The 14,645-nt window shown below is 39.0% G+C and overlaps 1 protein-coding gene across 50 annotated transcripts in view; it reads left to right on the forward strand.

The window, feature by feature from the left end:
* Positions 1–14,645, forward strand: part of CPLANE1 (ciliogenesis and planar polarity effector complex subunit 1) — a 169,407-nt gene that overhangs the window by 110,768 nt on the left and 43,994 nt on the right. For all 50 annotated transcript variants that reach the window (XR_013532334.1, XR_013532335.1, XM_078365594.1 and 47 more), the window contains 2 exons: positions 3,785–4,038; positions 11,605–11,692. Coding sequence is in view for 48 of the 50 variants with exons in the window: in XM_078365594.1 (XP_078221720.1) it covers positions 3,785–4,038; positions 11,605–11,692 (342 nt within the window). In the remaining 2 variants the exon portion in view is untranslated. The remainder of the gene's footprint in view (positions 1–3,784; positions 4,039–11,604; positions 11,693–14,645) is intronic.

The following is a 14,645-nucleotide window of genomic DNA, read 5'->3' on the forward strand; positions in this document are numbered from 1 at the left end:
TAACCTTCTTTGGGATCCTCACTTGTATGTCTGTAGGACACACCTCAGAGGGTTGTCATGAAGTACATCAAGCCAAGTGTCTGTGGCTGCTTAGGTACCCTGTTAGTTTCCCTTCATTTTCCTACCAATCAACTTTTGAAGTTCTGGCAGACTGGAAGTAGACTTCTCTCTCTGTGACCCTTGAGTATCTTAGGCCAGCATTTCAAATGACCATAAGCTACAGGTTAATTTCCTTTATCAATGAGACCGGGTTTATAATCAACCTTTTGGGAGGCACCTTATATGGGGAGAATGCCTGGTCACAAAGATTTGTTAGTGGACCCTTCTACTCTAATTACAGAGAGGAACTTTCAAAAGTAAAGTTTTGGCTAGGAGCAGTGGCTCATGCCTGTAATCCCAGCACTTTGGGAGGATGAGGCAGGTGGATCACAAGGTCAAAAGGTGGAGACCACCCTGGCCAACATGGTGAAACCTTGTCTCTACTAAAAAATACAAAAATTAGCTGGGCATATTGGTAGGCGCTTGTAATCCCAGCTACTCGGGAGGCTGAGGTAGGAGAATCGCTTGAACCCAGGAGGTAGAGGTTACAGTGAGCTGATATTGTTACACTGCATTCCAGCCTGGCGACAGAGTGAGACTTAGTCTCAAAAAGAAAAAAAAGTGAAGTTTTATATTTTGAAATTAAATTGTCATTTTACATAACATACTTTATTATTTATTATTTTTTTGAGACAGTGTCTCACTTTGTCACCCAAGTTGGAGTGCAGTAGTGCAGTCTCGGCTCACTGCTGCCTCTGCCTCCCAGGTTCAAGCGACCCTAATGCCTCAGCTTCCTGAGTAGCTGGCACTACAGGGATGCGCCACCACCCCTGACTAGTTTTTATATTTTTAGTAGAGGCAAGGTTTTGCCGTGTTGACCAGGTTGATCTCGAACTCCTGACTTCAAGCAGTTCACCCACCTCGGCCTCCCAGTGTTGAGTTTACAGGCATGAGCCACCAAGCCTGGCCATAACATACTTTAAAAACTCAGAATATAGTCACACATTAGAGTTGAATGGGATTTACATTACAGAAAAAGGTGAGGAGAGGGGAGGGGCAAGGTTGCTACATACATAAAACAAAAAAACCAAACAAACAATAAGTTTCTGTTTTAGTGAGACCTGCTTACTATTTTTTGAATGACAGTTGCATCTTATTTTGGAAGTCATCTCCCATTAGGAATATCATCAGTAATAGCAAGCAGAGTTTTGCTGGGCCTAGGAAGAGCATTGCAGGGTCAGTGGAACTCAGTATTTAACCTTGTTGGGTGGGTGATTTTTCTCTGAGTTAGTGGAAGCGGAGCAGGTTCTCCAGAGAAAGGGAAGCTAGTTTCATTATATATTGAGGACGTTTTGGGTTTTGAGCTTGTCCTTCTCTTTTGCTGTATTTTCTACTTGGAAGTTTGTATGCATCATATTTTTTCCTGAGAGTGATTAAAGGACATGTTTCAGGCTGCTGAGAAACAGGAAGGATAGATACGTGTAAAGTACTGTGAGAGACAATCTAAAAAGGGTAGGGCTGAAACAGGTAGGGAAAGATTATATAACTGCCATTGCCAATATTAGCATTTACTGTTGTCTTATCATGGGAAGGTTCATCTTAGACTGGGACTGAAATACAATAAGCACTATTGATTTTTTTTTTAGTAATTTAGAATTTTCAGAGTATTTTGCCACATAATTTTATCTTCCCAAAACATTGAAGTTAGGTGGGGCAGGCATCATAATCTTCATTTGCCTGACTCTTCATTCAATAAACATGAAGGTAAAGACCAGATAAGAGAGAAGCACCAGGCTCTCAGCCTGTGGGCATGCCTATAGGGAAAAGGGGGGAAGACAGACGTAAAAAGAGATGATTATGATACAGCTTGGTAAGTTCTGCAGTGTCAGGATGAACGAGATTCTTGGGTAAGAAAGCATGGAATCCATCTCAGGGGATGATTGGGGCTATTTAGAGGAGAGACACCTAAATGGAATCTTAAAGAAAGTAGGTTTTAGTGAGAGAATGGGCCTTCAAAGAGAGAGAATAGATTTTCCAGTAATTTAGAGGTTTGATAGAACTTGCTTAGTTTGAGAAAAAGTTTGGCTGGGTGTGGTGGCTCACGCCTGTACTCCCAGCACTTTGAGAGGCTGAGGCAGGTGGATTGCTTGAGCTCAGGAATTTGAGACCAGCCTCGGCAACATAGTAAGACCCTGTCTCTACAAGAAGTAGAAAAATTAGCCAGGGGTCCTGGCACACACCTGTAGTCCCAGCCACTCGAGAGGCTGAGGCAGGAGGATTGCTTGAGTCCAGGAGGCAGAGGTTGCAGTAAACCAAGATCTCACCACTGCGCTCCAGCCTGGGTGCTAGAGCGAGACCATGCCTCAAACAAACAAACAAAAAAAATTAAAGTTCATTATTCTTGGAGTCAAAGGAAGTAGCATTTTGTTTGTTTGTTTAAAGAAATAGCAAGAGATGAAGCTGGAGAGGTAGAGGAAAGATTATATGTCTCATTGTCTGTCATATGGAGGCATTTGAACTTTTAAGGTGAATGAAGGCATTGAAGACATACTGAAGAGTTTTGGACAGAAAAGGAACATGATTTATGTTTTTAAAAGGTCTCTCTGGGTCTGGTGTGGAAGATGGACTAGATAGCATAGAGATAAATTACAGATAGGGATATGATTTGGGGTCTATTTATTGTGAAAGCTTCAGCCAAGTAATTTTTGGAATGTTGGTGTTTAGCAGGTAGAATCATCAACTTTTGTGAATTTGGATCTGAAGGAAAGAGAGGAGCCTCGAGTGACTTTCTGGTCTCTGGCTCGGGAAATTGAATGGTAGTGCTGTTTGCTGAGCTGTGGAACAAGGAAGAGGGAGCAATTTGGAGGGGCAGAAGCAATGAATTAATTTTGATACGCTTATGGGACAGCCTAACTGGGATGTCCAGGATATAAGGAGCTGAAGCTCATAGAGATTGCCATATGGATTTGGGAGTCACCTTTCATCAATGACATAACTCAGAGAACATGGGAAGAGTGAGTAGAGAAGTGAGTTGAGGCTGGCAGCCCAGAAGTACTGATGGGTAAAAGGAATAGATGGCAGAAAAGACTAAGAAGTATGAGTAATACAAGGAGGAGGAGACCCAGATTTAAGAAGAGTGTATTTAAAAAAGGTATTGCAGACCAGGCACAGTGGTAATTCCAGCACTTTGGAAGAATGAGGTGAGAGGATTGCTTGAGCCCAGTAGTTTGAGAATAGCCTGGGTGACTGAGTGAGGCTGTATCTCATTTAAAAAAAAAAAAAAAAAAAGAAGTGTTGCAAATTTGGGAGAAGAATCAACTAGGTTTAAGAATAAGGAGAGTCACTGGCTTTGATTTTGGTCTTAGGAGGTTTAACGTTTGCCTGAGAGCCCATATAAAGTCAGTAATAGCCAACATTAGGCCCATCTATTAACCTGTGTGGCTTTTGGTTTTCAAGTAGAGTTTGAAAAAGTCATGAAAATATTAAAGTTGCATTTTGATGAAGTATATGTTTGTAGCAAGGGATAAATATAATATTAAGGCTGCCTTATCTGTGGAGCTTTGTTGTAGTAATTTCTGTATTCTTATCTCAGAAGTCAAGAAGCTGAAAAGGAATTTTTAAGTATATTAAAACTGATTTGGAAGGTAGTGTTGTGTTGGTTTAAAATAAAGTCATAAAAAATGAGATCATCAATAACTGTTCTTTAATTATAATAAATTCTGCTTTTACTTTTATTAATATTTAGATCTGCCAAAACCAGAATTCCAATTCAGAGGACAGAGCACAAAGCCAGACTCTGCAGATGATTATTTGTTATGGAAACTGCTGCAAGGTATTTCTGCAGCTCGCCCTGCACCAAGCTCTACAGCTTATCAACTAGAGCATCTCACTGCTAAGCTTCAGAAAATTGATGAGCAGCTGCTAGCAATACAGAACATTGCTGAAAACATAGAGCAGGATTTCCCCAAGCCTGAAATGCTAGATCTACATTGTGATAAGGTAGAATACCTTTATTTTTAGTTTTCTGTTTGCAACTGAATTATGATTTGTAGTGTGATATAACTTTGGATACTTCATATTTCAAAATAATGGGAAATTTGGTTTCTTTATGCTAGGGTTTTTCAACCTCAACACTATTGACCTTTGAGCCAGATATTTCTTTGTTGTAGAGGACTGTCCCATGCATTGTAGGATATTTGGCAGCATCTCTGGTCTCTACCCAATAGCTTTCAGTTGCACTGCTCCTTAGTTGTAACAATAAAAAATGTCTCTAGATAATGCCAAGTGTTCCTTGGGAGCCAAAATTACCCTCACAAATACAAAGCTTACCTTAAGCTTTTAAGAAGTAAACCCATGTATAATGCTGTTATCATAAAATGAGTTGGAAATACTACTCTCTCTTCTATGTCTTGGGAAAATTTTTTATAGAATTGGTACTATTTCTTCCTTAAATGTTTGGTAGAATTCAGTGAAGCCATCTGAGCTTAAAGTTTTGTTTATTGGGACGTTTTAAAGTATAAATTTACTTTCTTCTGTAGATATACGACTATTCAGCTGATCTTCTGCTCTAAATAAAGCTTTTTCTAGGGTCCCACACACACAAAAAGGAAGTAAACCTATGCTTCCTACCAATAAAAAAAAAATGTGAATTACAGAACTAGAATGTGATTTTAAAGGAACCCCACTTGTAATTATCGTTTTCCTCTGAAAGATTTTTATAATTTTACAAATATTACTACCCTTATATTTGGAGTTTTTTGTCAGTTTTAAATATTTATGTAAGTTAGTAATGAGTTCCTTAGAAAGTTTTCATATCTTTTTTTCTTTTTATTCTTGAGTCATAGTCTTGCTCTGTTATTCAGGCTGGAGTGCAGTGACGCGATCATGGCTCATTGCAGCCTTGACGTCCCAGGTTTAAGCAATCCTCCCATTTCAGCTTTCTGAGTATCTGGGACTATAGGTGTGTGCCACCACACCCAGCTAAATTTTTTAAATTTTTTGTGGAGACAAGTTCTTGCTATGTTGCCCAAACTAATCTCTAACTCTTGGCCTCAAGCAGTCTTTTCCTTGACCTCCCAACATGCTGGGATTATAGATATGAGCCACCACACCAGCCTAGTTTTCTGTATCTTTAAAAGATAGTCATTCACGCCTGTAATCACAGCAGTTTGGGAGGCCGAGGGGGGCAGATCACAAGGTCAGGAGATTGAGACTATCCTGGCCAACATAGCGAAACCCCATCTCTACTAAGAATACAAAGATTAGCTGGGTGTGGTGATGTATTCCTGTAGTCCCAGCTACTCTGGAGGCTGAGGCAGGAGAGTCGCTTGAACCCAGGAGGTGGAGGTTGCAGTGAGCCGAGATGGTGCCACTACACACCGGCCTGGCAACAGAGTGAGACTCCATCTCAAAAAAAAAAAGATAGTCATAAAAAAATAAATGTTTATATATAATGGTAGTTAAAATAGGAAGTCTCAAAAATTAATTATTTTGCACATTTTGTCCTTTTTTAAAAGGAAGAACAATTTATTTCATGAGGATTAAAGAACAAATATTATGTTCTTTAATAGGTTAAATGAGACCATGGTTGGGTGCTTGAGGCCGGGAATTTGAGATCAGCCCAGGCAACATAGTGAGACCTTACTTCCACAAAAATAGTTAAGTCAGGCAGGGTGATGTATACCTGTAGTCCTAGCTACTCAGGAGGCTGAGGTGGAAGGATCACTTGAGCCTAGGAGTTCAAGGCTGCAGTAAGCTATCATTGTGCCACTGCACTGTAGTCTGGGTGTCAGAGCGAGACCCTGCCTCTTAAAAAAAAGTTAAATGTCTTAAAGTCTAATATTGGGAAATGCAAAATAGTTTACAGGATAAGAATTTCATTATTGACTTACCTTACAGATATTCTAGGTTGCTAGCATGTTAACATTTTAAAAAATGTTATTTTTAGGTTTATAGTATGTCTTCAATCCAAACATTTAACACATACTTAAAAATTAAGATTAAGCATATGTGAAACTGTACTGAAAGGATATGAGGACTACTACTAAGTAAAAATACTAATACTAAGTAATGATATTATCATGCTTGTTTGGTTTGTTTCCCCTTTTTTTTTTGTTTGTTTTTTGTTTTTTAGTGGAGATAGGGTTTTACCATGTTGCCCAGGCCAGTCTCCAACTCCTGGGCCCAAGTGATCCTCCCACCTCAGCTTCCCAAAGTGCTGGGATTACAGGTGTGAGCCACCCTACCTGACCTGCTTTCTGTTTTGTTAACCCAGACTTAGATCTTTAGATCTGTCACATCCAAATAAATGTTCAGCATCAAAGCAGTTGCTGGAACTCCTTACTTCAAAGAACCTCTTTTGAAATTGCCATCTGAGCTAGTTTAGTAATCATTATCTACAGTTAGATACTCGATTTATGCCCAAATCTAGTCTTGATCCTGGCTTGCTCACTCTCACAAGAGTTTATAAATCATTAATTTATCAACAAACATTTATGGAGCATCTACTGCATATTAGGCCCTATGCTAAGTTCTGGAAATAGAAAGATAAATAAGGCATAGTACCTACTCTCAAGGACTGTAAAATCTAATAAAAGAAGGTAGATGTATAAACCAATAAATACATATGTACTGGGTGTAATGAGGATACATAGATATATCTGGCCTGTTGTGACTGGACGGGGTAAGTAAGCTGTGGTAACGGTGAAGGCTTTGTAGAGGTGACTCTTGAGCTGGTAATGAATTGATATTCATCAGTTAATTATGGAAGGGCTGACAAAATATTGTGAGTAAAGGAGAAAGGTGCCAAATGGCATAGAGTGTTTGGAGAGCTATATGAGCATTACTTAGCGATAGAAGTTAGTGAGGACTGGACTTCAAGATACCTGGCAGTAGAGGTAGGAGAGGGGAGATAAGGAGGAACAGAAAGCATTGTTTACCATGTCAAGTAATTGGGATTTTATCCTATAAGCAGGCAGTAGGAAACTAATGAAGAATTTTAAACAGTGAAAGGAGATGATCAGATATGCAGACAATAGTATGGAGGGTAGACTGGAAAGGATAAGTCTGGGAACAAGGAAACCACGGGTCACAATGGTTCCAATTCTGGCTGCCCATCAGTATTAACTAGGAAACTTGTTACGAATGTGGATTCCTGGGCCCCATTTCCCTGAAATTCTGATTTTAAGTAGGTCTGGGTGGAGCCCAGGAATCTGTTATTAACAAGCTTCACAAATGATTCTTAATGCTTCTAGCTCCATACCAGAACCACTGATAAGTACTTGAGATACACTAAATATCCAAGGCAGGAAATAACAATATGCCTGAATTTGGGCAGTAAGAATGGAGGGAAGGCATTAACAGGACTTAGAGATTGATAAGCTGTGGGAAGGTGAAGAAGACAACAATTCACAGTGTTGTCCAGATTCCAGCCTGAGTGAATGGTAGAGCCATTTTCCATACTAAGGAAGAATTGTGTGTGCGAGCACGCGGATTTGGGGAGTCAGGCACAATGATTTCTATCAGGGACATGATACATTTAAGATGCTTTGAGATAAGTAGGCAATTCCTCAGAAGTAGCTGAGGAGCTACAACTGGGCTTTAAGGTACAGATTTTGGAGTAATCAGTTAGGAGGAAGTTCAAATTATGATAGCATAGGCACTCCTCAGGGAGAGCACATAGAGGAGAAAAGAAGAGGGTAAAGAATCTTATGAAAACATTTCCTTGGAAGGATGGGGATTGAATAAGACTTGAGAACAGTCTGAAGTTGTAAGAGACTCAGGAGAAAGCCAGCCAAAGCAGGAGTTGCAGGAGGGAATTTCTACATATCTGAGTCCATTAAGTGTAGGGCCAGAGCCCTACAGGGTCATGGGGTGTCCCCTATCGCTGTGCTGAGGCGCAGGATCCGAGAAATAGAGACAGGACACAGAAGGACAAAGAAAGCGCAGCTGGGCTCAGGGGGGCCGCACCATCTGTAAGTGAAGACAGGCTGAGGCCCCAAATGTCCAGAAGCAGCTGTATTTATTGGGTATAGGTTAGGAGGCAGGGTAGTGAGTGAGGTCTTTAAGGATAGTGATAGGGTCGTGAGCAATAAACAAGGGGTCCACCCCTATTAGGTCACCTAGGCTAGGAGGTGGGCAGTGCACAGCAAGGGGTCCATCTCCATTAGGTCACCAAGACAAGGAGGTGGGCTGTGCACAGTGAGGGGTCCACCCCCATTAGGTCACCAAGGCGAGGAGGTGGGCCTTGCACAGTGAAGAGGGTGCAGTGTGCAATATATCTATGGGCACGCTACTTCTAAGAATCTATAGGAGGATGCTTTGAGTCACACAGCAGTGACAGAGCTGACGGGGTCTACCGCCACCTGCTGGCAGCTTCCAATGATTTCTATAGGAGGATGCTTTTGAGCCAGCACAGTAGCAAGAGCTGATAAAGTTCACAGTCACCAAGGTGTGATTATACCGGAGGGGTTTTAAGCCCTCGGACGCTTGCGGGATTGCCGGTCTGAGGGCAGCCTTCCACAATAACTGGATGCAAGGTACTACAACTCCTTTATCAGGAGGAGTGGCTCTTGCTCCAAGCCTGCCATACAGTGGGTATCTTTACGATACTGAACACTGCCACCTGGGCCATGGATTCTTGTCCTGGTATAACTGTTTTTCCCTGAAATCATACTGTGCACCATTTCTGCTCTAGATATTCCTCCGACTGTAAGCTGCTTATTCCTTAATTCACACTCTCTACCGTGTCTGCTCTAGGCATTCCTCCAACTATGAGCTAAGATATAATTATATATAGGGAAATAACTGAATGGTAAGATATTCTTCAGGCACTAATTCTACAAACTAATATATGATTATATATAAAGGATTATATAAAAGGAAATAACTGGCCAGGAGTGGTGACTCTTGCCGGTAATCCCAGCACTTTGGGAGGCTGAGGCGGGTGGATCCCGAGGACAAGAGATCGAGACCATCCTGGTCAACATGGTGAAACCCTGTCTCTACTAAAAATTAGCTGGGCATGGTGGCCCGTGCCTGTAATCCCAGCTACTCGGGAGAATTGCGTGAACCCAGGAGGCGGAGGTTGCAATGAGCCGAGATCGCGCCATTGCACTCCGGCCTGGGTAACAAGAGCGAAACTCCGTCTCAAAAAAAAAGGAAATAACTGAGTAGTAACACTATAAACTAAAATATTCTTCAGGCACTAATTGTGCTGGGAATCTGCTTAGCTCTCCTTCCTCGGTGCCTAGATGGGAGGGTTACCCACAATTAAGTGTTTGGACTGCTTTTGCATGTCCAGATCACTCAGATGCTTTTTAAAAGTATACATTCTATCCCTACTGAATCTTGGGGAGGTGGAGGTGGCTTGGCATTTTTAAAAGGCTCCCAAAAATTTTGATAGGGCTTCTCTCTCAAGCCTTTTAAGATTTGAAGGTAGGGACAATGTCTTTTGCTATACATGTCTTTTGTAGCTACACGTGACATGTACACATGTCATTTGCTACACAATGTCTTTTGCTACACATGGCAGGCATTTAATAAATATTTGCTTAATGGTTGTCTTTGCTGTCTTTGTTTTGACTCTGGCAGTAATAACATTACACTTATATACTAAAGATTCACCACTAGAACAGTTATTTATAATTGTGGTACAAGGTTGGGAGACAATTTCGAAGGAAGGGTTTCAGAAGTATTTGCTCGAAGTCCCAAAGTAGTCCCCTCTTATTTGCAGTTTTATTTTCTGAGGTTTCTGTTACCCTCTGTTTAATATAAGAAGATATTTTTAAGAGACAGAAACCACATTCACATAACTTTGATTACAGTATATTGTTATAATTATTCCATTTTAGTCTTAGCTATTGTTAATCTCTTATTGTGCCTAATTGATAAATTAAGCTTTATCATAGGTATATATGCATAGCAGAAAAACAGTATAGTCAGCCCTCTTTATCCATAGGTTCTGCATCTGACAGTTAAACCAAGTGTGGATTGAAAATATTTTAAGAAAACAAAAAGGGATGGTTGTATCTGTACTGAACATGTACAGATTTTTTTTTCTTGTCATTATTCCTAAACAATATGTCATAACTCCTAAACAATATGTCATAACAACTGTTAATATTTAATATTTACATTGTATTAGATATTATAATCTAGAGATTATTTGAAGTATACGGGAGAATGTATATGGGTTATATATAAATACTGCACCATTTTATATAAGGGACTTGAGTGTCTATGGATTTTGCTATCTGTGGTGGTCCTGGAGCCAATACCCTGTGGATACTGAGGGATAGCTATATATAAGGTTCGGTACTACCCATCACATCAGGTATTCACTGGGTGTCTTGCAACATATCCCCCAGGGAAAAAGAGGGTATTTAGTCTTCTAAAATTACTACTTTGAAGGAAATAACATTAATTGTGGTGTGTGTGTGTATAATATATACAGTTTATATATTTACTTATTTATTTATATATTCCATTTTTGAGATGGAATCTTAGTCTCTCATCCAAGATGGAGTGCAGTGGTGTGATCTCAGCTCACTGCAACCCCTGCCTCCTGGGTTGAAGCAATTCTCCTGCCTTAGCCTCCCGAGTAGCTGGGATTACAGATACCTGCCACCATGCCTGGCTAATTTTTGTATTTTTAATAGAGAACAGGGTTTTGCCATGTTGGCCAGGCTGGTCTCAAACTCCTGACCTCAAGTGATCTGCTTCCTTCACCATCCCAAAGTGCTGGGATTATAGGTGTGAGCCACTGGGCCCAACAAGTTTGGTATATCTTTAAAAAATACTCTTATATTATTATAATGTACGCATAAATACAAACATCTTCACTTGCCTAAGTTAAGAAAACAGCTTGTAGTCCTGGAAGAGGCCCAGGGATACCCTGGGCAGACACTGAGTAGTAAGCAGTCTTCAAGAACTGGTTTGACTATGTTATGCCACTAAAAAAGTCATTGAATCTCGCTGAGCTTTGTTCTCTCATCTTTAATATGAGTTTGTCCAGATGGTAATTCAGGTTCTTCATGGCTTGTGCAGTGGCTCACGCCTCCCAAAGTAATCCCAACACTTTGGGAGGCCGAGGCAGGCGAATCACGAGGTCAGGAGATGGAGACCATCTTGGCTAACACAGTGAAACCATGTCTCTACTAAAAATACAAGAAATTAGCTGGGCATGGTGGCACGCCCCTGTAGTCCCAGCTACTTGGGTGGCTGAGACAGGAGAATCACTTAAACCCAAGAGGCGGAGGTTGCAGTGAGCCGAGATCACACCACAGCATTCCAGCCTAGGTGACAGAGCGAGAGGTTCTTCTTCATTCTGAAATTTTATAATACATTTTTCCTGAGGTTCTTAAAGGTTATAACTCAGTTAAGCTACAGTTAAGTAAAAATTTCCTCTGCTTTATTGATCCCTACCCTTTAACTTATATTGTATTTAATCCCATTTCTTTAACTTTTGCATTAGTGCAAATGTTTAAAACTTACATAAAATTGTTTGATATTTTGAAGTTATCAAAGTATTACCATTGTTTTGTTGTGTGTTTTTTTTTCCTACAGATTGGACCAATGGATCACACTGAATTCTCTTCTGGCCCTGAATTCAAAAAAACATTAGCTTCAAAAACCATTAGCATTTCTGACGAAGGTTTGTGGGGGCTGACAGAAGCTGTCTGAAGTCTTGCTTTGGTTGACCTGAAAAAATAGGCATTGCTTTGTGGAGTGCTAGAAGTAGGAATAGTTTTCATATGTGATCTTAAGTCCTCACAGTTTTTAGATTAGGATTATTTTTTTGTAATGTGATTAGCTCCCACCTCAAGGCCTTTTTTTGTTTGTTTGTTTGTTTGTTTTTTGTTGTTGTTGTTGAGAAGGCAATAACATCCTCTGGATTTTATGCCAGGATGGGGCAAGTGTGGCCTGGAGCACAGGTTTTGTGGATTCCAAACCATTGGCCTCATTGTGCTGAGGATTGCACAGAGCTTTGTGCTGAGGTTGCTGTTTGTCTGTGATCATCAGCTGAGCTAGAATTTAAGGTTTTGGTAAAATGGCCAGGCAGTGGTAAGGTATTAAGTTTTTTCATTTCTTATTGAAACAATGAAATTAGAGTCGTTGTTTTTACTTTCTACTGTGTCTATAGTAGTTTATACCTGCATTCTTTTTCTCATTCAGTCCTGTCAGTTTAAGACTTTTCAAAAACCAGTCTTTGTTAATTCTCTTTATTGTTTCTCAGTTTTCTTTTTTATTAATCTTTATTTCTTCTTCTATTTTGGGGGATTTTTTGGTTTTTTCCTAACTTTATTTTTTCTTATTTTCCAATATATGCAATTGAGGCTGAACCAGGTTCCTACATGAACCTAAACAAGAGTGTTGATACTCATTCATCATCATTTGGTGTTGTGCAGGTCTGCATAGTTTGTAGTTCGTAGTTTGTAAACTTTTTACTTCTTTAGCTTGTAAAAGGAGTTTTTAGGTTCTAAATATTGAGTTTGGACTATGTTTTTATGATTGATTTCCATTTTCATTGTATTTTGATTAGCTGCTGTGTATGATGGTATCATTTCTTAGATATTTGTTATAATATCCCTTGTGGCTGAGGATATATGGTCGGTTTTTATATATGTTCCGTATTTATTTGAATTTTTAACATTCATAGTTGAGCTAAAATTTAAGGTGAAATTGGGCATGGTGGTGCATACCTGTATTCCCAGCTACTTGGGAAGCTGAGGTGGGAGGATCACTTCAGCCCAGAATTCAAGGTTGTAGTATGATATTATTATACCTGTGAATAGCCACTGCACTACAGCCTGGGAAACATAGTGAGACACTGTCTCTTAAGAATTTTTTTTTTCTTTTTAAATTAAGGTGAATATATCTACCTACCAAACAATATAAGGACTTTAGACCTTTTAGCACTGATTTGTTTCCTCCATCTTCTCTGATAACTGTTTTCTAGTATTTTAGATCTACTCTGTTTTTAACCTTTGCATTTAGTTTCCCTTGTCTTTTATTTTTATTAGTCAGTGCTTAGTTAGGATTTCTCGATGTTTGTCATTTTCTTTGCCCGCAATTAATTCATTTTAAAATTTTGAATTTCGAATTACATTTTAAAATATAAATATGTAGGCAACAAATGTATAAAGCCAAGACAACTTTCATGACACCTCTTATTGCCTGAGATGTACTCTGCTATTTTCTCTTCTTGCTGTTGCCAACTGTTGCCAACAGTTGCTTCTTGAATCCACTTCTTTAAGGATTTGGTTTCATTATTCCTTCCTTTCTTTATTAGTTCTTTCCTTTAGAGTCTGTGAGTGGTAACTTCTCTCAGTTTTTGAAAATAGCTTTAATTTTACTCTAATTCCTGAGCAATATCTTATAGCTGAATGCAGACTTCTAGGATGATTATTATTTTAGCATTAAAATATATTATTCCATTATTTTCTGATATCTCTAATTGCTGAGTTTACAATTCCTATGAGTTATAGTCTGAATCCTGTTCTTTTATCTCTGATTGCCTAATTTTGCTTTTTTCATACAGTGATTCTATGTGTGTATTTCTTTTTATTTACCTTCTATTGGAGTAGAAATGATTCTTTAGTTTTAAGATTTAACTTTGGGGACTTTTCAACCCATAATCTTTTGAAGTACTGCTTCCTCCTCATTGTTTCTTTTCTGTCTTCTAAAATACCTATTAGAGTATGTTGGACCTTCTCTGTTCCTTGTCTCTTTTTAACCTCTCCCTCTCTCAGTGGTGCACTCAGGATGATTTCCTCAGATCTGTCTTCTAGTTTACTAATTCTCTTTTTTGTCATGTCTTTGCTGTTTCAGCTATTCATTATGATTTTAATTTTGGTGGCTACATTTAATATCTAGAAGTTGTATTTATTTCTTTTTCACATATATCTGCTCTTTTAATGTCCTGTCCTGTTCTTTTATTGCTATTCCTTTGTTTTATCTTTTTAATAGTTTTAGTCATGTTTTATAACTAACCCTTTCTGATATATTTCATATGTGCACATTATCAATTGTTGAATATGCATACTGACTCTCTTTCATAGTTGGTTGTTCCATTGTGTGATGTGTAATTTTTTATTATAGGATTATTGTTAGTGGAATTTCCACTAGATTATATATGTTTGTCTTTGGAGTAGTTTTGCATTTACTTTTTGCTATCATTGAAGTAGAAAAAAATTGGAACAAATTTTAGTATACATTTCTTCACTTGGGGTTGCTGTACTACCTTGATGGTAGAAATTCAGACTTTGTTCATGCTCGTGGCAAGCCAGGGGACTTTGATTTCTCAAAGTTGACTTTTATTTTTCTCTTAGCTGCTGTCCATGCAGATAGGAAACTTATTTGCTATTTCATTAGGGGAGAGATTTTCTTATCCCTGTTTTATGGACAAAGCTGTCCTTCAGTACTCTAAGAAGGTAGTTCAGTTTTTCCTTCATTGCACCACATCTCCTATTCCTCAGTAAAATATCCCAGCCTCGTTGCCTACTTACTGCTTCCGCTTTGAGTTCCTTTTTCTTTTCTGGCACCAGGTAATTTCTCTGTTTAGAAGGACTGGTTGTGTATTAAACATTTTTATTTTTTTTGTAATT

This window comes from Callithrix jacchus, chromosome 2 (genome assembly GCF_049354715.1).
Source record: "Callithrix jacchus isolate 240 chromosome 2, calJac240_pri, whole genome shotgun sequence".
In the NCBI taxonomy this organism is placed as follows: domain Eukaryota; kingdom Metazoa; phylum Chordata; class Mammalia; order Primates; family Cebidae; genus Callithrix; species Callithrix jacchus.